The sequence below is a fragment of the Camelina sativa genome, chromosome 7 (genome assembly GCF_030686135.1).
Source record: "Camelina sativa cultivar CO46 ecotype springtype chromosome 7, ASM3068613v1".
Classification (NCBI taxonomy): domain Eukaryota; kingdom Viridiplantae; phylum Streptophyta; class Magnoliopsida; order Brassicales; family Brassicaceae; genus Camelina; species Camelina sativa.
In genome coordinates this window covers 7,159,699-7,186,812 of record NC_141886.1, presented here as the reverse complement: position 1 = coordinate 7,186,812, position 27,114 = coordinate 7,159,699, and the positions used below count along the sequence as shown (strand labels likewise).

Here is a 27,114-nt window from a genome sequence, read left to right as displayed (position 1 = left end):
TTCCTGGAAGTGTTTTCTTGTTGATTTAAGGTTTAGATTCGTTTTGGCAAAGGTAAGTGCATGACCATGGCTTATCTAAGCTGGAGATTTCTCTGATCTGCTTGTTATGTGTTGTTAGAGTTGATAGATTGTTATTTGGGACGTTGGGAAGCTTTCTTGTGGCTTGGGATCGAATTTTGTGGTTGTAGGAACGAAGATCTTGCGAGAAGCTTCGGGGGAAAACGATGCTCGGCATTGCATCGGTCGATGCACTCTGTGCGTCGGTCGATGCAAATGCGAGGACAGCGCATAAACTCTAGGGTTTTCGTGCTATGTCGAGTATGCGTCGGTCGATGCAATAGGAGCATCGGTCGATGCAGGTTAGCCTTGCATTGGTCGATGCAGATCTTGCGTCGGTCGACGCAACCTCCAACTGGTGTCGGGCGATGCTGAGTCCTGGTTTGTTATTGTTGATTGTTGATTGTTTATTGATGGTTAGAGATGTCTCTTATGCTTGTGTGTATAGCCCAGTAGATGGGAGGATTGCCTTACTGAGTGTTTATAAAATACTCATGCATTGCAATATGTGTTTGTGGTGCAGGTAAAGACAAAGTGTGATCGTGGAATCAAGGCGATGAAGAGGAGGATGTTCTAGGGACTCAATGGTATGTTGTCTGGCATTGCTAGGTTGCTAGAGTTGGGTTTTTAGAAACATTGTTTAGGTTGCCGGTTTCATGTTTCATGATGTTTGATTATTGAAATGAAAAGGTTGGGTTTTTAGAAACTGTTGTTTGTGGTTGTGGATAGGTGGCTAGTGGATATGGGACCACTAGTTGTAATTTATATTATATTTATATTTATTATTTATTATTATTTTTTTTTTTAAAACGGTTTGGGTCGTTTCAAGAGTTGTGTCTTTTAACTATATTTTATTTATATTTTTTCATCACAACTTTTCGTTCTAAGAGCAAGAGGTGTGTGACGTCACTGACGTGTGTCTATTTAAATAGTCATGTCTTTTGAACTCTCTTTATATTTGTCTCTTCATTAGTAACTAACAAGTTCATTGAAACAATTTTTTCATTTTATGTTGTATCTAAATAATTGAATATTAATATCTAATATTCAATATTATTCTATAATCTAATTAAAATTTTAGAAATGATTATAGCAGTAGAGAAATCTAATACAACTTAATATATAAATTACAGTTACGTGTATTTATTGTAATTTTTCGTTAAAGAAATAGTTCAATAATTAAAAGTAATAATAACAATCTGAATAAATATGAGTCAACAGCTGCAACTTTTTGTAGTATTTTTGGTGAAAAAAAATATTTTATTTGTTTTAATTAACTCAAACAGTTGTATCTTTTCATGGTAGAGTTGTGTTTTTTCACTATATTTTATTCATAGTTTTTCATCACAACTTTTCATTCTAACAGGTATGTCTATTTAAATAATTATATCTTTTGACTTTCTATATATTTGTCTCTTCATCAGTAACTAACAAATCATTGTTCGTTGAAACAAATTTTACGTTTTATGTTGAATATAAATAATTTGAATGTTAATATTTAATATTTAACATTATTCTATAATCTAACTAAAATTTTAGAAATGATTATAGCAATATAGAAATTTAATAAAACTTACTATAGAATTTACAGTTGCTTCTATTTATCGTAACTTTTCGTTAAACACTATTTTAATATTTAAATTTTATATTATTTTATTTTTAAAAGTTGTGTATTTTAATTTTATTTTTTCTTTGATACAGTTTCACTCATTATTAACTATATTTTTAATTAATTATTTGATAGAAAATTACATTTACTTATTACAACCATTAGTTAAATATTCTCAGTTAGGATCACTTTGTCATATTGATTTTTTTTTAATTGTAGCTCTTTACCATAATTTTTCATAAAATATCTTATATATTTATAATACTTTAAACAATTTTTTTGCAAAGTTGCCTCTATTAGACATAATATTTTGTTTTATAAGTTTTCATTCTGATGGTTATGTTTTTAGTAACAGTTTATGTTTAATGTTTATGTATTCAAACTATTTTATTACGTTCAATGATTTTATATTGTATAATTTTAAATTTTAAATTTATTTATTTTTTCTAAACTACTTCCCCGCGACATCGCCGGGGGGGGGGGGGGGTCTGAGTCTTAATGGTTACGTTTATTCATTGTAGAGCTGTGTCTTTTACCATAAAAGAAAATGATATGGTTGCTTCTGTTCATTGTAGATTTATGTCTTTTCACCATATCTTATTTACAACTTTTTTTTCCAATAATTATGTTTATCTAAATGTTTATGTCTTTTGAACTCTCTCTCTATATATATTTGTCTCTCTTAGATACTAACAAATCAATGAATCATTGTTCGATGACGCAAATTTTTCGTCTCATGCTGAATCTAAATAATATGAATTTGAATATTCAATATACAACATTATTCTATAATCTAACTAAGAATTTTAGAAATGATTATAGTAATATAGAAATTTAATCAACGTTAATTATGTAACTTACAATTGCGTTTATTTATATTAACTTTCGTAAAATATGTGTTTTTTAAGATTTAACGATTTCATCTTTTATTTTTAGAAGCTGTGTATTTTTCTTATAATATTGGTTGATAAATTTTCACTTAAGATGAATATTTTTTATAATAATTTTATCAGAAAATTTCATTTTACTTATTATAATCGTTCGTTTGATATCCTCAATTTCGTTTGATATTCTCAATTAGGATCACTTCGTTATAATATTTGTTTATGAGTAATGTAAATATCAATAACTGTTATGATGTTTGTTATTTTCTACAATAAGTTTTCATACAATATCTTATACTTATAATATATACAAGTTATAAGTAGAGTTGTCTCGATTCATTATGATTTTTCATTTAATAATTTTTATCTAGAACTGAGTCTTTTTTATCATATTATTTTTTATTATAAGTTTTTATTTTGATGGTTATGTTTTTTAAACTCGCTGTTATATATGTTTAATATTTATGAAGTTTTATCCCTACTTATTATTTGTTTCTTTTGAGATAATTTTTAATTTTATTATTCAGCATATATTTTCAAATAATTTTATAATATATAATTATAGATTTGAAAGTTAATCTAACTTGTTTTGAAATACTTCTCCCGCGATATCGCGAGGTCTGGTCCTAGTACCCATAATGTCACATACATAAAGTAAACACAATGAAGTTGTAGGGGGGTATTGAAACAATGATTTTGGAGGACTTGATGAGATTCAGAAAATTAAGAATTTTGATAGATTTTAGGGAAGTTGATATGATTTATAGTAAAATTCTTTCAAATCCCACCAAAAACTATGAGATTTGGATTTCTGTATTTTTAACTAAACAAATCCTCTCAAATCCTCCAGAATCCCTAAGAAAGAAGCATAGAAGCAATACTAACAATGTAAGTGAACCATCAAAGTCAATCTGAAGGTTCAGAAGATGTCCATGCTGAGATGAATTCATTGACAACAGTAACTCATAAACTCTTCGATCTAATACAAGAAAGAGAAGCAAGGCAAAAAAGAGAAGCCGAACAAAGAGAGGTCGAGAAGAAAAGAAATAATGGGAAGCTATCAAAGAAGTTCTTAATTTGGAAGAAAATGTTCGTTACAACGTAGTCAAAGTAATTCACCAATTAGGAATGAAAGAAGTCTTTGTTAGCATGTCCATTGATGAGCTATGGTTGGATTAAGCGTAACGTGATGGAGTGCTAATTACTATTACTGACTATCACTGGCCGGGGAACACCTTTTCTTCTTTCTCATTAAAGAATTTCTTTCTTTCGGTATTGTTATGTGTGGTCTTCTAGGTTGAATTATTTTTACTAGGTGTTTCATGATTTTTTTGTTGTTGGTTTGCTATTACGATAATTCAGAAATATTACGATAATATTACGTTTAATATTACGTTTCATGATCTGTATGCTATTACGTTTCATTATCGTTGGTTTATTATTACGTTTATATTATGATAATGCAGGAAGGAAAAATACGTTTGCTATTATGATAATTCTGTATGGTTTGCTATTACGTAGAGGGTGTTTTTTTTTTTTCCAAATCCACCCAAATAACTAGGTGGAGACCAAGGATTTCCAATCTCTATATTTATAAGTAATAAAACATATTTTCAAATCCATCCAAATCCAATATAAAATTAAATCCATACTCAAATCTTTAATAATGAATAAAGGGTGATTTTAACAAGGATTTAGAATTCATAGAACCAATAACACATCAAAAAAATTTAATAAAGATTTTGAAATCAATGATTGAATAACACATGATTTAACTTGGATTTCTAAATCCATTAAAATCAAGGATCCAACAACCCCCTAAAACTTATTAAAATCCAAATTCACAAACTGTTTTGAATAACAGTGAATTTTAAAGTAGATTTTTAAATTATCAGTTCAATAACCGTAGATTTCAGGAGACTGTTTAAAATCCATGATTGAATAACATAGGATTTGTAACTTTTACACAAATCACTTAAAATGTAAATTGAATACACCCCCATAGTGTTGTACTTGTACCAACAAATGACCAAAAAAGCATTTCTTTTCTTATTATTATATTATATTTTATTTTGTAAAATAGGTGAAGGAAATTTCAAAATCCTGAGTGATCATTGGATTTTTTTTTTTTTTTGCGTAAGTTAGCATGCTTTAGGGATAATTTCGGTTGTGAAGCTTGTGCTCATTTCAACAGAACTTCTTGATCCCATGTCTTCTCTCCCTCCTCGCTTTGAGTTGTCCAATATTAGACACTGCTTTAATTCATTAGTAACTTGAGACATGGTTGGTCTTTTCTCTGAAGAAGGATTCACGCAAGACATTGCTATCTCAAGAGCCTTCCAAACAGAAGTAGGCTCATAATCTCTATTGAGTCTTGGATCCACAACGTTTTCAATATCTCCCTTAGTAAGCATGTATCCCACCCAAGCTGCAATGTGCGGCTTTTCTCGGGTTTGCTGAATCACAGGTCGACTTGTGATGATCTCCAATAATACAATTCCAAAGCTATATACATCACTCTTTTCATTTAACCTATTTGTTCGATAATATCTGCAAAACAAGACAATATGGTACTTATTTTTCGAATGAATTAATCATGATTTTTTTTATTGGATCAAATTAGTTCGATGACGTAACACTTACTCAGGATCCAAATATCCAGGAGTACCAGCAACAGCTGTTGAAACATGAGTTTCACCTCCAATTGGAAAAGATCTTGACAGGCCAAAATCTGCAAGTTTTGCTTGGAAGTGTTCGTCTAAAAGTATATTGGTTGCTTTGACATCACGATGTACCATTGGAGGTTGGCAACCCGTATGTAAGTATTCTAATCCTATATACAATAATATTTATCCATGTTAGATGATAGATATAAAGTGATTGATGGATGTGAGCTTAATACGAACCTTGTGCAGTTTCGACGACAATTTTTAGTCTACTTGACCACTTCAATGGAGAGCCACCTCGTTCTCCTAAAATTTAGAAAATTCGAGTGTTGTAAGACATGAACATCAAAAGATGTCAAGTAGTTCTTTTTTTAAAACGTGGTAAATCAAAGTTTAACCTGAGAGATGCTGTTTTAAGTCTCCGTTGGGTGCATACTCATATAGGAGGGCCAAGTGGCTTTCTTCGTCACAATACCCAACCAGACTTACCAAATTGACATGGTGAACTCTCAAAAGAAGTTCAACCTGACCAACAATGTCAAAACATCAATAATTTAGAGCCATGCACTTCGTGTTTTTTATGAAGACAAATAATCGATGTTTATATAGTTTTCAACATATGCATTTTGTTTTAAACCTTAACATACCTCTGCTTTGAATTCCTTATAGCCTTGTACTGAAGATTGAGAGAGTAGTTTAACAGCTATTGGTTGCGTAGCACTCAAAGAACCATGATACACTACTCCGAACCCTCCTTCTCCAAGAACTCTTTCAAAGTTGTCTGTCAGTGTTACCACCTCGGAATATTTGAACCTTTTCGTTTGAGTAAATATAGATGGTCTACTTGGTAATTCATGTTGAACTGTAGGTAAAGAATCAACTGTCCCAAAACCAAAAAATTTCATCCTTTAGTATGTCATCATGCATGCAAGTTACAATGAGGATATCCGTCTATGATTAAGTACCTTGCGTTGGCCTTCTCTTTTTGAAAACAAGAATTAGAATTAGCACAGCTACAACGATGAGCACAGAAGCTACCGACGCAACAACTGGTACAACATACTTTTGATTGTTACTTTGGGATGACGCATCATCACTTAACTTTGAGTTTCCTTGGATCCTTAAGAAGATAAGTAGTGTTGCATAAGACTGAAACTAACAAGAAGCTTGTCACTAGTAGATGGAAAAAAAACATAAATGTGAAAATCTTACGTTAGCTTTAGCCCGTTCTTTTCTTTATCATGAAACACTTTAGGAAGAGGACCCGTAAGATCATTCCAATTTAAGTTTCTGTGCCAAGGTAAAGAAATATTACAACCGTACCAAGTGAAAAATAAGTGGCAAATATGTTTGTTTATATCAACTCACATGTTCGATAATGACTTCATGCTGGCTAGAAACTCAGGCACTCCTCCGGTAAAACTGTTGTTTGACAAGTCCCTAGCATTTATAAAACATGAAAAGTCAATATATATATATATATATATATATGTTTTCGTTTAAATTACAGGATGACGAAAATATTATGATATGAGAATTTTTTTCTCGTCCAATTTGTAATTAAGATATGAAAAATTGGAAATATGATAACAGAAAATCAATTTTTAAAACAAATATGTGGTCAGTTGATCACAATATATATGTTTTCTCATGTGTTACGTTAAGTACTAAAGTATTTTAATAGCTTATAGCTCTTAATTAGTGATTTAGTGTCTTACAGTTTTCGAAGCTCGGTCAAATTTTGGAAGGCAGGCGCTATCACTCCTTTTAATCCTCGTGATGACAAATCTCTGTTTGCGTCATAAGAACAAACTTGAAGTGTAAGATATTAGAGAGATTTAGGTTTGACCACAAAACAATATGCTTATGGGACCGTGATCTTACAAGGAAATAATTCTTGGAGGTGCAGACTTATTGGCGTAGCTGCACTTTAGATCTTCCCATCTTAATAGCTCAGGGACACAAGGATCTCCTTGCCAACTAATCATCTTCAGCCCGTAAATTGCTGCGATATCCTTCATAGCAGCGACTGACATATACAAATGAAAAAAGATTGAAAAATATAGTAAATAAGTTGGTTCATTTATCTCGTTGTCGTGTTTTTCATGATTTAGATTTCACACATATTTTCAACAAGTATCATCTTTTCTTATTTGATAACACAATGTTTAGCATGACATTACGCTAATTGTTCAAATCAAACACGAAAAACACATAATTTATTTACGTTTTTCTCCCAATTTTGTAAAAAAACCTTTAAAATAAATATAAATCGTTAATTTGTTCATTAGGCTATAGAGTATAGATGAAAAGTGGCGTACCATCATTTGGATTTGTTTCAGCATATGGAAAGTCCAATACCTTGAAAGCCTCAATAGCATTAATCAGTGGTGGAAGAGTTGACCTTGGAGTTCTAACGAGATCCAAGTAGCACAACCCGAAGCTACATTTCTGAGGTAATAGGTTGTATAAGGTATCTAACTGTAACATCGTCGGACTATACGCTGATTTAATAATAGTATCTTCGAGTTCAATGTCGAATTCTCTAGTATCATTGGCTCTTAAGGCTTGTATCTCGGCAAAGTGAAGGTACACATTAACTTTGTCACTGTCGTCCGCTAGTGACAGTCGAATTCTCAATGGCGTGGTAGCATTTTTGGGAGTAACTCCAGACCTACTTACAGCTTCTGGTACTTGAAAGGGACTGGATGATCTCACACTGAGTGTTGTGTTTACATCTGTTTCAGACAAATCATATCGATTCCATTTGCGATCAAAGACATCATCCGGATAGCTGAAATAATCTTTGGGTTAGTGTTTGCTGAGTGGAAGCATATGAGGTCAATGGTACGGTATTGTAAAATGAATAAAATAACATATTTATATACTACCTCGCATCATTATCCCTATATTTCTCAAACTGACATGTTTCTCTTATAGTAATTTCAAAAGATATCCTAGAAAATAATAGATAGTTTTCTCTAAGAAACCTAAAGCCTGAATATAACATCTTTTGTCCAAAAAATAAAAAAAAAAATAAAATAACATCTTTACTCGATTGATTTAAATTGTTTGGCAAAGCTGAGTTAACATACCGTATCACAGCCGTAGAATTGCTAGTATAGGCCCGCCGGTAAATGAGGTCCAAAGGACCGAATTGTGTCATATAGGAATCATTTCTTAATGGACGTAGTTCCAAGGTTGATATCATTGGTATTGTTGGTCCTGTTCTGACAAGACAAATCTGCAATAAGTTGGATTTTGTCATGTAAATGATCTCACCATCATTCCAGAATTCTAAGTCCACCGCCATCCACATGTTAGGCCCAACATGTAAATCAAATTTGGGGTATACATCAAGACCATCATAGTTTCCATATCCGAATCCAGCCCTTATTAAATAGTTGATGCCTTGCTCTACTTTCAGGTTGTAGCAGTTTCGTATTCCATCGGGGAAATATCTCAAATCCTTATACTGCCTATAGTCATATCTGTTATCATCCCCAGCTTCACCACGTAAACCGCTTGAAATGAAATCGACATCGGATGAGAACGTTAATCCGGTGTCTGGGTCGGTGTAAGGAGACAAATCCGCGGGTAAACCGCAGTCCAAACTGATGAATCCTGACAAGTCACAAAATGTATCGTTAGCGCAAATAATGCTCCTTTTTTTTGTTTGAATATAAGGAAGACAATCAAAAGTTTTGAAAAAGAGAGAACACTTAATTTTCTTAAACCAAATCTCTTATAACTATAGTCGTTATGTGAGTTCTTTAGTGTCTAACTGTCTATGCATACAATTAAAAAAACAGTTAATTATGATATCGATCAGCCTATCAAGAACACTAAAAAACTACAAGTCTTCCACAATGGTTTAACCTCAAAAAGTGAGCATGAAGCAAATTATTAACAATACTTTTAATAAATGATATGAAAAACTACCTTGTTGGTCAGACTGAGCTTGGGCGAGATGTATAAGAAGGGCAAAAGCGCCAAAGCTCAACAACACCAATAAAAGTTGTCGATGACCCTCCATTTTCAAGTCAACATACAAACTTCTAAAGACTGTCTGAAAACATATATTGACTTTAAGATTGGGAAAACTTTCCTATAGAATCGTTTCATGTTACTCGTCCCAGCACGTCTGAAATGGTCTAACGTAAATATATACATTTAATTCTACATTATGGAAAAAAGGCGAACAATTTAATCATAAATCAAAGCACCTGATCTAATCTTTCTTTAAAAAATGTAAAAACCTGCCAAGTTGATATAATGTCAAAGCTATAGCTATTTGATAATGCGATCAATGACTTCAACGACTTGTATTTAACAACAACTTGGTCGATTTAGTACATTTTGTTGACTTTCACCTCAATCATACTTTGGTCTTTGAAAGAAAAATATTAGTTTCATTTGCCTGTGATACATCAAATAATTAAGTTTAAAGATAGCTGGCTGCTTATGTCAAATGTAAAGACGAAGTATAAAAATTCTCAGCATATTTATATACTATATATATAGTATCAATGACATGCATGTTTATATACTATATATATAGTATCAATGACATGCATGTTTACTGCATGTAAACATGCAATTATGATATATAGCTCACATAGCCACTTCACATTCGCATTATGCCATTATATCATAACCAGATTACTGTAGTAGTCTCTCTTAGTACGACAGAATATATTTTTTCATCGTAAAGGTAAGAAGCATTGTTTACCCAAACATCATATATGTAATAATTTGTTTTTTTAAACTATATAACGCATATATGTAATAATTTGTTTTTTTGTTTATAAGTTTTATAATACTGACTTTTTCAGTATTTTTTTTGTAATGCCGATCGTTCGTAAAAGAAACATTTTTTTGGTTTGGGTTTGCCTGTCCGTAAAGGCTAATCGAATTAAACCATAATCGAATTTTTCAACCAATATGCTCTCATCCGCAACACAGCCACAAATAGAACCCTAAAAAATTACTCCCGTTGAAACCAACCATGTCCCGAGGAAACGTTGGCAGCGCAATCAAGGTCTCGGAATCTGTTAAACCATGCTGCGTCTTCTGGGACGGCGTGGATTTCTCGTTCCCGAATGGTCTTGGTCCTGAAATCTTCTCTTGAGAAGATGGGTTATCGTGGTGACGACTTGTCGATCAAGGCTTATGTTGATGAGGAAAAGCCCTTTTGGCGGTTGGATCGAGGGTGCCACGTCAGCCACGGTGCGATTCCAAAGGTGATTAGGGTTTTGTCGTCCGCCGCAAGTCAACAGTGACTTGGCGGCCAGCTGCCTGTGGTTCTCATGATGGGGGAGGGTTCTGGTGTGGCCTCGGATCCTGCTTCAAATTCTCAGAAGGAAGTTTCGTCCCCAAAGTCGTATGCCAATGTTGTCAGTAGTAGGCCATCTCTGTCAAAATTTGATTTTGAGCTTTCGATGGTTGATGGTAAAGCCATGGTTGCTGTGTCGGATGCCATTCTTAATGATTCAGTCTCTTTGTGGGAAGATTTTCTTATAGGGCGATTCCCTTCAGCGGCACCCCATGTAGCTAAGATTCATGTCATTGTGAACAAGATCTGGAACTTGAGAGATAAGAACGTTAAGATTGATGTCTATAGTGTCAATGAAACCACGGTGAAGTTTCACATTCGTAATGTTTCGGCTAGGCTGCGTGCGCTAAGACGTGGAATGTGGAATATTTTTGCGTTTTACCAATGATTGTTTCTAAATGGACTCCAAATAGTGGAGGACGCTCAACCTGAGATCAAGACATGCCACTGTGGGTCACTATTAAGAATGTCCCGCACTCTATGCTCACATGGGATGGCCTTAGCTTCCTTGCGAGTTCAGCGGGAGAGCCTAAGAGGTTGCATCTGTATGAAACTTGTTACTAGTTTTGAGGATGCAAAAATATTTGTAGAGGTTGATCTTATGCAAGAGCTCCCAAAAACTTATTTTTTTCAGTACGTGGGGAAGAAGTTTGTGTAAGGTACGAATACCCATGGTTGCCTCATTGTTGTGGATTTTGTCAATGGTGGGGGGACTCTGACGATGGTTGCTTGGCGAAGTTAACTAAATCAGATGCTTCTCCGGCTAGGTCGCAGCCAGCGGGCTCGCCTATTGCCATGGTTCTATCTGGTCAGGTGATTGCTTTGAAGGATTTGGTCAGTTATGACTTGGCTCCTATGGTGGAGAATGCAGAGGTTGTCGAGGAGAGGAGAGTAGAGGTGGGAGTGGTGCCACCTGTGCTGGATGTGGGACAGGAGGGAAACACCAACGAGGGAGACTGGACAAAGGCTTCAGGGGGTAAGAGCTCGAAAAGTTTGAAGAAGCAATTGTTATTTGGTGATGTCAGAATTGCCTCTCCAACACGTTTTGACGCCTTAAGGGACAAAAAAGAGGTGGAGTTTATGCTAGATACGATTCCGGTGGAGGTTGAATAGTTTGACATCCCCACTGTTCAAATTTTGGTTCTACTCTCGGGTCAAACTATCAAAGGTACCCCTTGTTTCATTCTGTGTATTGTCTTCCAGGCATCGGTTCACACTATATGGTTAGTGCATGGGGAAGCACCGTGCATTTCAGAACAACTCATTTCACTGCAGCCACAAACAACTAAGTTTGGGGATGGTCTACAGCTTTGGTTGTCCACTCGCAACTGATCACCTATAAACTCTTTTCTAATTTTTAAAATTTTTCTTTTCAAACTAAATTTGGTGTAAAGATGCATTTATTCTAAAAAGAACTTTTTTTTTGTTTTGAATATATTTTCACATTTATTCCAAAAAAAAAAAAGCCCTTTCTGACGAATCTACGAGAACTTGTCGTATAATAGTTAGCTTTGTGGGCATTGAAAGAAAATCCGTCTAATATAATTGTCATCTCAAAGACCATCGAAGAAGACGAGGCTTTCATTGATCAGCTTGAAAGGTATCGTGAGATATATTTCAATGTTCTCACTGTAAAAACATATGTGTGGTAGATCTATTGATTTGTATGATGAGAGTGTGTAACAAGTTTGCAAGTCCATAAAGTAAAGTGACCAGAGAGTTTGTTAACAAGGTTCGGTTAACAACCTACATCCCCAGGACCTAGTCCAAAAATCAGCCATTAGAAAGGGTCGCAACCGACAATTGTTATATAGCATCCACCACTTTTTTCTAGAATTACAATGAAAAAAACTACTACTCTATTGTCTTCTCCGACAAGTATAGCTTCACAACAAAACCATCAAAAGATCTCTTTTTCTTTTTGATGGGGCAACGTCAGACATATGTGTCTTTCTCAATAAACCCTAGACGCGCAACCTATCTTTGTCACGGCTGCCATCTATATATACTCGAGACAAAAAAAACCCTAAGCTCCAAATATTCTCGCAATCTTATTTTCTTTATTCGAGAGTATCTTGATAGCCACTCAAGGAAACTTCACGTCTCCAATAGAATCACACCACATCATCTTCATTCCAAGCTTGATTCGTCCATTGTTTAGTTCTCATCTTGCATAAAACAACAGCTCCTTGTTGAACAAGGAGTCTTTGCACACTCGTCTCTGTTGTATCAAAATACTCCGATTGTGTTATGCACACCCATCTCTATTGCAACCTGCATCAATATACTCAGTCTAACAACCAGCAACAAATACACTTTCAATCTCCCCCTTTGTTACTGAGTTTTAGAACTCAAGCTCCTCTTGTAACTTATACTTTGATGATCTTCAACCTTCAATACTGTCTCAAAATCTCTCTTTAAACTGTCACCGCATCTGTGATTACTCTGACCCAGTGTGTATGATTTACATGTTGCAACTTCTATCATGTTCCAACAACTACACAACTCAGCAACACCACGAGTATACCAACAATGTCCCCCTTGATGGTTGAGTTGTAGCTCATACGGTCTAGCATCTTCAGTCTCCCCCTTTTTAGCTTAGTTTGATACTCAAGCAAATAATCATTCAAGAGGAACAAGACAACAAACTGATTATGGCACCTGAATAATATAGAGAAAGTTTTCTCCCCCTCAAATCAAGTTGCTATCTTTAATCTAAAAAGATGCATAACAACACCAAGGCTTTGACTCCCCCTCCTTGAGTGCACAAGTAAGATAAAACCGCATATTATACAAAAACCTTCCTTTGCAACATTTATCAAGCATATTTACTCAAACTTCCATGCAAGAGTATGATCACACTTCTGCTAAACCATGCAGATATTGCTCTTTTTGTTTAATTACCTTTTTCGCAAACATACTCTGACCAGAATCCTCACAAAAAAAATTTAAGCAGCATGCTGGTAAACAAGAACAATTGAGACAACTCTTAGCAGCTATACACACCACTGTCTAACCAAAAACATCACTTGTGAAAACCCTGTGACATCACCTTACAACTTAAATCAACATCACCTTCATAAATATGTTCATTCCATGTCAACTTCATGCTTAAAAATCAACCTGAAACATCTCTTTACCAACCACAATAAATCAAAGTAGATGTAGAATTTAGTTCAATCTTGGTTGAGCTCTTTCCTTGTTGATAAAGACTTCTAAGTTCATCAGCTTGATCCTCTGATTAACACAAATTCCAATGACTTGGGGTTTCATCTTCGGAGCATCTCTGTACAACAAGGCTTTCCACAAATATAAAACCAGTTTGTGACTTGTGATAGCCTTTACACACCATCTTTCATTTCAAATAGTAAGCCAATGAATAAAACAGGTGATTGCAAATTCTGAAGCAGCTGTTCTTGTTGGTTGTGTACATCCGGCTTCAACAAACACATATTCTCATATCAATTCCTTCAGAGTTTAAGTACTAGAGTAGCCACAACTTCTTGAATTTCAAAAGCGATGTCCCAACTTTCACCTACAAGACACTTCAGCTTTCTGGGTTACAACTTAACCGGAGTTACTCAACTCTGAGTATTTTACCTCAGATTGATCCCGACCAACATCTCTTTGCAGATGTCACTTAAGCTAACCTTGCAGAAATGAATCGGAGTTACACAACTCTGAGTATTCTACCTCAAATTGATCCCGACCATCTTATACTAATAGTGAAAATGAATCCTTCTCTTGAACTTCAATAACTGAGTGCACTCTTATCTTTCTTCTTTCAATAATCAGAGATCTTTCTTGCTTTTCTAGGAACCTTTTGTAACACTAACTTTAAAACCTTTCCTCACTAAATCCTTTGGAGCAACCCTATGAGAACCATTGAACTTATCAAAATGTATATCTTGAGGAAACTTGATAAACACCGTCCATCACTCAACAGAGGTTAGAGACTTGTATTGAAGCTTATCCAAAACATGGAACTCTTGACTGAAGCATTTTCGTCTGTCTTGATGCAGAGGACAAACGGCGTAGCAAACCAACCCAGAAAATTACAAAATTTGGTGGGAATGTCAACAACAGTCATCCAAAGCCACAGGAAAAAACGGATCACGATTTGGAGTTTCGGTTTGAGAGATACGTTCAATTTCCTAAGACAGATCCAGACTGATACGGCCTGCGAGCATCCAACTTTGAGAGCAATTTTCCATCCAACCACAAGTAACTAGTAGTATCACCCCGGTTTCAGAGACTGCAGAAAGGTTTAAAAGAATTGATTTGACCACCTATGTCACCAAAGTGCACTTATCTTTTCAGTCAAAGGTCCTGATAAAACTCCACAGTTAAGCGTGTTTATGCTGGAGTAGTCTCAAGATGGGTGACCCTCCGGGAAGTGATTGTCGGAACTGTACGAGTGAGGACAAAACACAGAGAAAGATCATGTGGTGATTTGTAGGGATAGTAACAAGTTTTTAAAACCTCCCGGACATAGCAAACCGGCCGTCAGATATGGATGGGCTCACGGGCCTAGTGAGAGGACGTGAGGCCCATTAAAAAGGTGGGCCCATGGACTATGATTGGACATGGGGCCCACTGAGAGGTGGCGATCGGGGTGTTACAAGTGGTATCAGAACCGAACCCAGACAAGTGTGGAGTCGAGTGGGCTCACACTGTCGGGGGTAATGGTCTTGGTGCGCAACGAGAACATTGTGATCTGTTAGTAGGGGTGAATTGTGACACCCCGGTTTTAGAGACCTGCAGAGAGGCTTAAAAGAATTGATTTGGCCACCTTTGTTACCAAAGTGCACTTATCTTTTCGGTCAAAGGTCCTGAGAGAACTCTATAGTTAAGCGTGCTTATGCTGGAGTAGTCTTAGGATGGGTGACCCTCCGGAAAGTGACTGTCGGAATTGTGCGAATGAGAACAAAACACAAGGAAAGATCATGTGGTGATTTTTAGGGATTGTAACAAGTCTTTAAAACCTCCCGTTTGTAGCAAATCGGCCGTCAGATATGGATGGGCTCATGGGCTTAGTGAGAGGACGTGAGGCCCATTAACAACTTTCAGAGTTAAAATCCTAAATCAATAGACACAGAAAAAGATGCACCAAACCTAAGATAGAGTAATATCCATGAAGCCCAACATCTGAAAACAATCGAAGGCAGTAGATGCACAAGTCTTCGTCACCGTCCGAAAACAAAGGTGGAGACAAATATAAAACTAAGCTTCTCAAATATAATTTTCAACGACTGATAAAACACCACACTTTGCAACTGACTATCCTTAACTTCATTGTTTTCCCTTCCCCAAAATCAAAAGTAACAATAGCACTTTGTCTCTCTCTTCACCTTCAGAGACCGCAAAACTAGGACTCATCCCAGATTATGGTCATCAACTATGATCATCTAGTGACATCTTCTCCGTTTCTCTTTGTTTCTTCAATTTCACCAAACTTAAGATACTCTAAATTTTCTTCTCAAATGATACAGAGCTTCTCTTCTCTCTTATCTAGCAACACATCCAAGTTCTAACCTGTTAGAGATAGTAATCTCAGATCGGTTTCCTTCTCTGATACCAATTGTAAAAATATATGTGTGCTATATCTATTGATTTGTATGATGAGAGTGTGTAACGAGTTTGCAAGTGCATAAAGTAAAGTGACACAGAGAGTTTGTTAACGAGGCTCGGTTAACAACCTACATCCCCGGGATCTAGTCCAGAAATCATCCAATAGAAAAGGCCGCAACCTACAATTGATATATGGCATCCACCACTCTTTTCTAGAATTACAATGAAAGAAACTACTACTCTATTGTCTTCTCCGACGAGTATATCTTCACAATAAAACCATCAAAATATCTCTTTTTCTTCTTGATGGAGCAACGTCACACATGTGTATTTCTCAATAAACCCTAAACGTGCAACCTATCTTTGTCACAACTGCCATCTATATATACTCGAGACAAAAACCCTAAGCTCCAAATATTCTCGCAATCTTATTTTCTTTATTCGAGAGTATCTTGATAGCCACTCAAGGAACCTTCACATCTCAAATAGAATCACGCCACATCATCTTCATTCCAAGCTTGATTCGTCCATCGTTTAGTTCTCATCTTGCATAACACAACAGCTCCTTGTTGAACAAGGTTGTTGAACAAGGAGTCTTTGCACACTCGTCTCTGTTGTATCAAAATACTCCGACTGTGTTATGCACACCCATCTCTATTGCAACCTGCATCAATATACTCAGTCTAACAACCAGTAACAAATACACTTTCACTCACATCAAGTATGCTACATATACTCAGTCTACAGTGCAGCTTCATAACTTTATGATAATTCTGCCAATGACTTGAACGTCTTGTATTTAACATCAACTTGAGGCAGATTGCACTGTAGACACAGTCAGATTTCCTTAATACCTGTGTCTATCCTTTCTCTCAACACAAACAACCGATCCTAATAGTAATGTAAACGTTCATAGCAAGAATCATTTGTTTTCTGTTTAACGACATGCTATTTGGCTAATTAGCAACGTTCTGATGTTTGTTATAAATTCTCTCAAATATATAGAACTAGTTCCCTTTGAAAAAAAAAGAACAAAAATAAATCAATATTATGACAAATAAAGTCTTCAACCAACACTAACCAAACAAAACACCCACACTAATAGCCATAATGTCACATACGAGCACAATCAGAAGTAAATGACCAACAAAAAAATAATTTTCGTAAAATAAGTCGAGAAATTTCAAAACCATTAGTGATCATTGGATTTTTTTTGGCATAAGTTATCGTGCTTTAGGGATAATTTCGGTTGTGAAGCTTGTGCTCATTTCAGCAGAACTTCTTGATCCCATGTCTTCTCTCCCTCCTCGCTTTGAGTTGTCTAACGTTAGACATTGTCTAAGTTCATTAGTAACTTGAGACATGGTTGGTCTTTTCTCTGAAGAAGGATTCACGCAAGACATTGCTATCTCAAGAGCCTTCCAAACAGAAGTAGGCTCATAATCTTTATTGAGTCTGGGATCCACAACATTTTCAATATCTCCCTTAGACAGCATGTATCCCACCCATGCTGCTATGTGCGGCTTTTCTCTGGTTTGCTGAATAACAGGTCGACTTGTGATGATCTCTAATAATACAATCCCAAAACTATATACATCACTCTTTTCATTCAACCTATTTGTTCGATAATATCTGCAAAACAAGACAATATGGTACTTATTTTCGAATGAATTAATCATGGTTTTTTATATTGGTTGTTTTGGCATCGCGATGTACCATTGGAGGTTGACAACCCGTATGTAAGTATTCTAATCCTATATGTAATAATAGTTATCCATGTTAGATGATAGATATAAAGTGATTGATGGATTTGAGCTTAATACGAACCTTGTGCAGTTTCGACGACAATTTTTAGTCTACTTGACCACTTCAATGGAGAGCCACCTCGTTCTCCTATAATTTAGAATATACTAGTGGTGTTATACGACATGAAACATCAAAATATGTCATAGTAATTCTTGTTTTAAAAAAGAAATTATTTTTTTAAACGTGGTAAATTCAAAATTTAACCTGAGAGATGCTGTTTTAAGTCTCCGTTGGGTGCATACTCATAAAGGAGGGCCAAGTGGCCTTCTTCGTCGCAATATCCAACCAAACTAACCAAATTGACGTGGTGAACTCTCAAAAGAAGTTCAACCTGACCAACAACGTCAAAAAATAAATAATTTAGAGCCACTTCATGTTCTTTATGAAGACATATAATCAATGTTTAAATAGTTTACAACCTATGCATTTTGTTTTAAACCTTAACATATACCTCTGCTTTGAATTCCTTATAGCCTTGTACTGAAGATTGAGAGAGTAATTTAACAGCTATTGGTTGCGTACCATTCAAAGAACCATGATACACTACCCCGAACCCTCCTTCTCCAAGAACTCTTTCAAAGTTGTCAGTCAATGCCGCCACCTCTGAATAGGTGAATCTTTTTGTCTGCGTAATTATGGACTGCCTACTTTTTGGTAGCACGTGTTGAACTGTAGATGAGGAATCAACTGTCCACATCCGACTATTCCATATTATTTATTTTTCTTAAATATACCATAATGTATGTCAATTATAAAAAAGATTTATCCCTTCTATAAATAAGTACCTTGCGTTGGCCTTTTCTTTTTGAAAACGAGAATAAGAATCACCATAGCTATAATGATGAGCACAGAAGCCGCTGATGCAACAACTGGTAAAACGTACTTTTGATTGTTATTAACTTTGCATGATGCATCAGCACAAATCCTTGAGTTTCCTTGGACCCTTAAGAAAGCAAGTTTGTCTAAATAAGACTTGAAACTAAACAAAAGCTTGATGGAAACGAAATATAGGGTGAAAGTTTTACGTTAGCTTTAGCCCACTCTTTTCTCTATCATGAAAAGTTTTGGGAAGAGGACCCGTAAGATCGTTCCAATTTAAGTTTCTGTCAAGGCAAAGAAAATATTACATAAAAAAAGAACGGTCTAGTGAAAATACGTAGCCAATAAGAATTAGGTTGAATTTAACTCACATGATCGATAATGATTTCATGCTGGCTAGAAATTCAGGCACTTCTCCAGTCAAACTGTTATTTGATAAGTCCCTAACATTTTTAAAATGTAAAAATGTTAAGATTGTAAACGATTATGATGAATGATGTCAGAAAAGAAAAATATTATGATGAATGATAATGTAATAGAGGAAAAAGATAAAACATATTATTCATTTACAATTTTTGGAGCTCAGTCAAATTTTGGAAGGCATGTGTTATGACTCCTTTCAATCCGTGGGATGATAAATCTCTGTTTACATTATTACAACAAATTTAAAATATAAGATACTTATGAGATTTGATGTTTTAAAATTAACATTGTATGAGATAGTGATCTTACAAGGATATAATTCTTGGAGGAGTAGACTTGTTTGTGTAGCTGCACTTTAGATCCTCCCATTTTAAGAGTTCAGGGACGCAAGGATCTCCCTGCCAACTTATTATGTTCAATCCATAACTTTCTTGGATATTTTTCATAGCAGCGACTGACACATATAGAAGAAGTCAAGAATTAGTATGCAAGATATCATGTTTCGCTTGTTAGGGTATACAAAGAGGAATAAAGATGATCAGTGACATACCATCGTCTGGATTTGTTTCAGCATATGGAAAATCCAAAACCGTGAATGCCTCAATAGCATTAATCAGTGGTGGAAGATTTGATCTTTGAGTTCTTACAAGGTCTAAGTCGCAGGAGCCAAATCCACATTTTTGTGGAGATATGTTGTATTTTGTTTCCGATTGTAACACCTTAGGACTATAAGCTTTATGAATGATATCTCCATCCAACAAAATGTCAAACTCCCTAGTATCATTTGCATTTAGGGTTTGGATCTCGGCGAAATGAAAGTAGACATTAACTTTGTCACTATCATGGTTAGTAAACATGTAAAACCCCAATGGTAGGGTGACATTTTTAGGGGAAATACCCGACCTGCTTACAGCATCTGGCACTACAAAAGGATTACTGGAAGTCACATTGAGAGTGGTGTTTACGTTTGTTTCAAACCAGTTATATGGAACCCATTTTCGATCAAAGACATCATCAGGATATCTGAAAAAAAATGTTGGGTTAGTCATAAAAAAGTAAGTTAAATGGATCTTGTTACATTGCATGCTATATTGCATATGATCAGTGGTATTAATAATTAATGTGAATGACTGAGTGAAAGAATAAAATGGACATGATCAGTTTGCATATTGTAAATGAAGTTCATCTTTTAACTATAGTTGCTGAAACTAACTTACATACCGTATAAAGCCGCCAGAATTGCCTGTATAAGCCCGACGGTATATTAGGTTCAAGGGACCAAGTTGTGTCGTATAAGAATCATTTCTTAATGGCCGTAGTTCCAAGGTAGATATCATTGGTATAGTTGATCCTGTCTTGACAAGACAAATCTGCAATGAATTTGACTTTGACATGTAAATGATCTCACGATCATCGTCGTTATCCAAATCCACCGCGATCCACATGTTAGGCCCAACATGTAAATCAAATTTGGGATATACATTAAGACCATCATAATTTCCATATGAGAAACCAGCTCTTATTAGATAGTTGGTTCCCTTGTTTACTGTTAGATTATAGCAGTTTCGTATTCCATCCGGAAAATATCTTAGATCCTTGTATTGCCTATAGATATAAGTCACAGTATCCCCAGGTTCACCACGTTTACCGCTTCGGATGAATTCAGCATCAGACGAGAATGTTAGACCGGTTACTGGGTCGGTATAAGGAGACTCACCAGGGGGTAAACCACAGTCTAAACTGATGAATCCTGGCGAAACACAAAATAGTTAGGGTGCCATAACTTTTATTTTTTCTTTCCTGTAATAGTATATATATGACGGGCAGCTAGAAAAATTATTGAAAAAAGGAGATTATCTTCTAATCTTAAACCAAATCTCTCGGCTCTATAGCCCTGATGTCGATTGTACAATGACCATGCATGCAGCTACACAAACTAGATCAATGATCTTGACATACATGTTACTTAACAATCTTTAAGTGTGTCAAAAGTGCAGATATATCAATTAATAAAACTACCTTGTTGATCAGGCTGAGCTTGAACAATATGTATAATGGCAAAAATCCCGACGCTCACCGCCAGTAATAGTTTGCAATGACATCCCATTTTCAAGTAATCATACAAACTTTGGAAGTGAACGATTATGTGAAGTATATGAGAGAATATATTGAGTTTTTTTTTCCAGTATTATAATAATCTAAAAAATGCATATATGTGTTGGTGTGGAAAAATTCTCAAATTAATATGTTCATGTTACTCATCCCAACACGTCTCAACCTGGTCTAACAAAAAACATATATATTTATTTTCCAACTTGTGGGAAAATGTAATTTATCAAAGCACCTGCTGTTATCTTTATTTTAAAAAAAACAATGTAAAACCTACCAAGTTGATCTAATGTCAAACCTATATATATAGCTATATGATAATTCCAGTTGGACTAATGTATATATTTTATTATTTTTGTTAGACAAGTTTCGACGTGCTGGGATGAGTAACATGAACAAAGATTGTCATATCCTAGTTTCTCTTAAATGTTCTCACCACTCGTCTATTTTGTGCCTTAAAAAAAGGTTTATTTTTCTTTTGGGCTCAAGTATTTAAACCAGAGACTGTAGAAGATTAATCTTATTGTATTATACATTGATTAATGAGTACAAGAATACAGACTAGTGATTTTAAGATTACAGTTTAACCTTTAATAATATATATACATGAGTTATATCCTTTACAGAGACGAGGGAGATTGACACATATTCATTTGCAAGAAACTTCATGTACATGTCATAGTCTCGTCAACATAGCCTTTGAGATTAATCACCAATTGGGTTGGAATTTGTCAATGAAATTTACGTGATTATTCATTCTTTAATTTACTTTGCCTCAGTTGACTATTCCTCCCACTCTGTGTATGAGGTGTATCTCATCATTTATTTTATTTCTTTGACTTCCTTGCATGATTTGACCAACTTTATCTATGATTCTTTGTATTATGAGGTATTTCTCAATAACATAGCTTCCATAATATCTTTTCTTTTCACAAATAGAGTGTTTATGTTCTTGATTTTCATTGAAACTTTGCAAGAAGATGAAATGTCATCTTTTGTTAGCCATGATTGGAGTCTTTGCCGTTATGGTCGTAGCTCAGAAACAAGAAGGTAATGTATCTGTTCTTTTAATGGTTAGACATTAAGATCTTCCTTTTTGACTTGACATCTTTTCAGAAAAATACTCTTTCATTGATCTGTTTTATGTTTGGATAGGTTTCATCAGTTTGGATTGTGGGTTTCCTATTGAGGAATCTCCATATAGTGATCCCTCTACTGGATTAACTTTCACCTCAGACTCCACGTTCATCCAGACAGGAAAAAGCGCTAGAATCGAGAAACAGCTAAACCAAAATTTCCGAAAACCATATTTGACACTAAGATACTTTCCGGAAGGAAAACGTAACTGTTATAGTCTTAATGTCAACCGTGGGACAAATTATCTCATCTCGCTTACTTTCATATATGGGAATTATGATGATCTTAATGTTTACCCAAACTTTGATCTGTATCTCGGTCCTGATAAGTGGAGAAGAATAGATATGGAAGGAAGAAGAAGTAATGGTACAAAGGAGGAGATCATTCATATACCTAGGAAAAACTCTTTGGATATTTGTCTTGTTAGAACAGGAACAACCTCGCCAATAATATCAGCCATAGAACTACGACCACTGAGAAATGATACTTATGTTACACATTCCGGTTCACTAAGGAGGTCTTTCCGGGTGTATCTTAGCAATTCCGAAAGGGAGGTAAGGTAAGTTGATTTTAAAACATTAAGGCAACCAGTGAAGATTACTCTTGTCATAAATCTTGGTGTGCGTACATTTTTGAAATAAGATGCTTAAAAAAGAACTTGTGGATAATATACAATTTTGTGTTCATGCTTTATTTTTGTTCAAAACTAATTAAGTGAATGGTTTGATACTTCTTAGGTTAGGTCGACGTCCCAACTTATTGTCGAAGTTGAATTCCCTAAAGCTCTCACTGTGTTTTTCATAGTTGTAACATATATGCTTAATTACTTGGCCTAATAAAATTTTGTTTTACAGGTTTGCGGATGACATCTATGATCGTATTTGGACTCCATTCTTCAGCTCTAGATATACGCAGATTACGACTAATCTCAATATAAACACCACAGATACATTTGAGGTACCAAAAGCAGCACTTTCGAGTGCTGCTATGCCTAGAAATGCGAGTGCGCCATTGATCATTACTTGGAAACCCATACCCTCCGATGCTGAAGTCTACTTGTATCTTCACTTTGCGGAGATACAAACCCTTGGAGCCAACGAGACTAGGGAATTCGACATTATCATGAAAGGAATTTTTAATCAGTCAGGAATTACACCTCCTAAGTTTGAGCGACTTACCGTATTTTCTGCTGTACCACTACAATGTGACTTGGACGGTTGTCGTTTAGAGCTGGTGAGAACTCCAAAGTCAACTCTTCCACCTCTGATCAATGCTCTTGAGGCTTACACTATCATCGAATTCCCACAATTGGAAACAAACTCAAGTGATGGTAACTCAACCAAACTTTTTCACTTATTTTACATTTTTTAATTATTTTTTTTTACATTTGCTATTAATATTGTTCATTAAATAACGTTTATATTAGTTGTTGCTATCAAGAACATCAAAGCTACTTATCGTCTGGGTAAAATCAGTTGGCAAGGAGATCCATGTCTCCCTCAAGAATTATCTTGGGAAAATCTTGGATGCAGTTATGCTAATATCTCCACCCCACCAAGAATCATTTCCTTGTAAGAGTATTCATAAACTAACATAGGCCATAACATAAAGCTACTCTGTATCTAGATATATTATAAGTGTTATTTTGTGATTGCATATTTAGAAACTTATCAGCAAGTGGGTTAACTGGGAGTATATCCCCAATTTTACAAAATCTAGCGCACATACAAGAACTGTGAGTGATTCTATTCTTGACTCATGAAACCAAGAGTACTTTGTTCGAACCTGACATGTAGATTGTAGCCAACCTTTTTTATTTATGTGTGCATGCACAGAGACTTATCCAATAACAGTTTGACTGGATCTGTGCCTAAGTTTCTGGCCAACATCAAATCATTATCTTTTATGTAAGTTTTTTATAAAGCAATGCACATGTTTTTTTTTTTTTTTGGATTTGGCTATATATATGAGATATTTATTTGTCTCCTTGACAGAAACTTAAGTGGAAACAATCTTACCGGCTCAGTTCCACAGAATCTACTTGATAGAGAAAAGGAAGGACTTGTCTTAAAGTAAGAATATTTTCTTCATCATTTATCAAGTATATATGAATGGGCAGTACTTGTCTAAAAATTAAAATGCTGAAATATATTATTTTAATAATAAGAATATATAGTCTCAAGTGTAATAGAAAGTTCAGATATATATATGTTCCATATCCACCTCTATATGGTACCTAAATTTAACAACCTCGGTATCATGTTTCTTCTAGACTTGAAGGAAATCCTGAGCTATGCAAGATTAGTTCATGCAACCCAAAAGAGAAAAAGGGACTGTTGGTACTGGTTATTGCACCAATTGCCTCTGTGCTTATTGCAATAGTGGTTGTGGGTCTCTTTGTTGTTTTCCGAAAGAAGAAGGTGCCTTTAGGTGAGTCTAGCTCAAAACATATAATCATTAAATAAATTTACAAAAAACCAATGTATATATATTTTCATTTGTATCATGTAGACGTGCATGCTCCACCAAGCTTGCCCGTAGCAAATGTTGGACATTCTAAACATTCAGAACCGTCATTTTTCTCGAAAAAGATAAGGTTTACCTATTTTGAGGTTCAAGAAATGACAAATAACTTCAAACGAGTTCTTGGTGAAGGAGGGTTCGGAGTTGTTTATCACGGTTGTGTTAATGATACCCAACAAGTAGCTGTTAAATTACTCTCTCCATCATCATCTCAAGGCTACAAACATTTTAAGGCAGAGGTAATATTATATCCGATGATCTTTGTTGGAATCCAATTGTTGTTTACTTGTACTTTCTATCTTTATGAGTATTAGCTAATGGATGGCTGGTCAGGTGGAACTTCTTATGAGGGTGCACCATATAAATTTGGTGAGTCTTGTTGGTTATTGTGACGAAGGAGACCATTTGGCCCTTATCTACGAGTACATGCCAAAAGGGGACTTAAAGCAACATTTATCAAGTAAAAGAACATATTTACCAGTTTTTTTTTTTTTTTTTTTTTTCCGTTTTTTTAATATCGAACCATTAGTCTTGAACCTTTATTTGAAAAACAAAATAACATTAGTTATATAATGTCGGTTTGATACAGGAAAGCATGGTGGATTTGTCTTAAGCTGGAAAAGTAGACTAGGAGTAGCTGTCGATGCAGCATTAGGTACCCACAAATTTATTCAGATCTATAACTTTTAAAAGTATTAGTTTTGTCTCCATTGAATAAACAAGAGACCTTATACTACCATAGGGTGGGAAAATTAATCATACGACACTATGTGAAATTTACATAATGGTTTATTTGCCAAACAGAAATTTACATTAATTTTTTATATGTAGGATTGGAGTACTTACACACCGGATGTAAACCACCAATGGTTCACAGAGATATAAAAAGTACAAATATACTTTTGAATGAAAGTTTCCAAGGAAAATTAGCCGATTTCGGGCTTTCGAGATCTTTTCCTTTGGCAAATGAAACACATGTTTCAACTGTTGTTGCTGGAACTCCTGGTTATCTTGATCCTGAGTGAGTATTTTTTGTTAGTCCATAAATTTGAATCATCACAATTAATAGATTAAAAACCATAAGCCAAGCATCTTCCATGTTTTGTTTTTCAGGTATTATCAAACAAATTGGTTAACAGAGAAAAGTGATGTTTACAGTTTTGGAATTGTACTTTTGGAGCTCATCACAAACCGTCCTATAATTCAGCAATCTCGTGAAAAGCCTCACATAGTAGAATGGGTCGGATTTATTGTAAGAACCGGAGATATTGGAAATATTATAGATCCAAACCTCCACGAAGATTACGACGTTGGTTCTGTATGGAAGGTTATTGAATTAGCAATGTCATGTGTGAATATTTCCTCTGGAAGACGACCAACAATGTCTCAAGTTGTTAACGATCTTAAAGAGTGCGTGATATCTGAAAATTCAAGGACAGGAGAGAGTCAAGAAATGAACTCAATGAGTTCCATCGAATTCAGCATGGATATGGACACCGAGGTGATCCCTAAAGCACGCTAGTTTGTTAAAAATGAATTTACCCTTGTTGGATTGTGATGCATCTTTAAACTGATTATTGGATTTGATGTGATATTCAAATATCTTTCTTGTAATTTGATTTAGGTTGGTTGTTGTGGAAAACTTTTGAATAGCTCAAAAAATGCATATATGGTGAAATGCACATCATATCAAAATTGGATTTAATTTGGTTACGTACGGGTTAAGAAGTCAACTAGATAAAGTGTTTATCGGTTTATTTATCAGTTTAATTAGAAGCAAACGAGATCCTCCCCGTGTAAAAGCATTAACCAACCATTAGTCAACCACTGAGTTAAGAAGAACTAGGTTCGGACCCGCACGTATGTGCGGAATTATTTATACATAATTTTTAAAAAAATATAATTGTCAAGCGATCAAATCCGTCTAATATGTCTAATTGCAATGTTTAAATTTTTTTGACCCGAAAAAATCCCATTCCTCTTAATTCATATAAGTAAATAGTATGTCCGCATATGTTCTGCTTGAATTTTTGTTCCCAAAATTCTTGTCCCGTATTTTGTCATACATGAATATACCCACACAAAATTCTCATAACCTGATTACTATGGAACTAATTTGAACGGTTTCCTAAAATATAATAAATCTGTTGTTTAATCTTTTTTTTTTTCTTCTTA

At 35.0% G+C, this 27,114-nt stretch overlaps 3 protein-coding genes across 5 annotated transcripts; 1 reads left to right on the top strand and 2 right to left on the bottom strand.

Moving 5' to 3' along the window:
• Window positions 1-4,471: 4,471 nt before the first annotated feature.
• LOC104704410 (putative LRR receptor-like serine/threonine-protein kinase At2g28960) lies at window positions 4,472-9,402 on the bottom strand. 3 transcript variants are annotated; one of them, XM_087456573.1, is made up of 13 exons: window positions 9,159-9,402; window positions 8,312-8,840; window positions 7,538-8,010; window positions 7,101-7,245; window positions 6,935-7,006; window positions 6,585-6,656; window positions 6,429-6,506; window positions 6,182-6,336; window positions 5,864-6,096; window positions 5,615-5,741; window positions 5,457-5,522; window positions 5,194-5,383; window positions 4,472-5,100 (listed from the first exon to the last, which is right to left on the bottom strand). In XM_087456573.1, the coding sequence occupies exons 1-13, from the start codon at window positions 9,250-9,252 to the stop codon at window positions 4,692-4,694; spliced, it is 2,643 nt and encodes an 880-aa protein (XP_087312699.1). In that variant the 5' UTR covers window positions 9,253-9,402; the 3' UTR covers window positions 4,472-4,691. The 3 variants fall into 3 exon arrangements, with proteins under 3 accessions (XP_087312699.1, XP_087312700.1, XP_087312701.1); XM_087456574.1 differs by lacking the exon at window positions 4,472-5,100 and having other exon boundaries at window positions 5,190-5,383; window positions 9,159-9,397; XM_087456575.1 differs by lacking the exons at window positions 4,472-5,100; window positions 5,194-5,383; window positions 5,457-5,522; ... (2 more) ...; window positions 6,182-6,336; window positions 6,429-6,506 and having other exon boundaries at window positions 6,581-6,656; window positions 9,159-9,397.
• Window positions 9,403-17,141: 7,739 nt separating this feature from the next.
• LOC104700617 (putative LRR receptor-like serine/threonine-protein kinase At2g28960) lies at window positions 17,142-21,385 on the bottom strand. Its single transcript, XM_087456576.1, has 12 exons — window positions 21,190-21,385; window positions 20,392-20,920; window positions 19,721-20,193; window positions 19,480-19,624; window positions 19,318-19,389; window positions 19,119-19,190; window positions 18,954-19,031; window positions 18,714-18,871; window positions 18,380-18,615; window positions 18,133-18,259; window positions 17,950-18,015; window positions 17,142-17,754 (listed from the first exon to the last, which is right to left on the bottom strand). Exons 1-12 carry the CDS (start codon window positions 21,275-21,277, stop codon window positions 17,732-17,734), a joined length of 2,067 nt encoding a protein of 688 aa, XP_087312702.1. The 5' UTR covers window positions 21,278-21,385; the 3' UTR covers window positions 17,142-17,731.
• A 688-nt stretch (window positions 21,386-22,073) lies between these two features.
• On the top strand, window positions 22,074-26,644 carry LOC104700616 (putative leucine-rich repeat receptor-like protein kinase At2g28990). The gene is made up of 13 exons (XM_087457955.1): window positions 22,074-22,329; window positions 22,435-22,975; window positions 23,271-23,746; window positions 23,843-23,987; window positions 24,080-24,151; window positions 24,252-24,323; window positions 24,411-24,488; window positions 24,689-24,846; window positions 24,928-25,178; window positions 25,273-25,399; window positions 25,529-25,594; window positions 25,771-25,960; window positions 26,053-26,644. Exons 1-13 carry the CDS (start codon window positions 22,260-22,262, stop codon window positions 26,459-26,461), a joined length of 2,655 nt encoding a protein of 884 aa, XP_087314081.1. The 5' UTR covers window positions 22,074-22,259; the 3' UTR covers window positions 26,462-26,644.
• The last annotated feature ends 470 nt before the right edge of the window (window positions 26,645-27,114 follow it).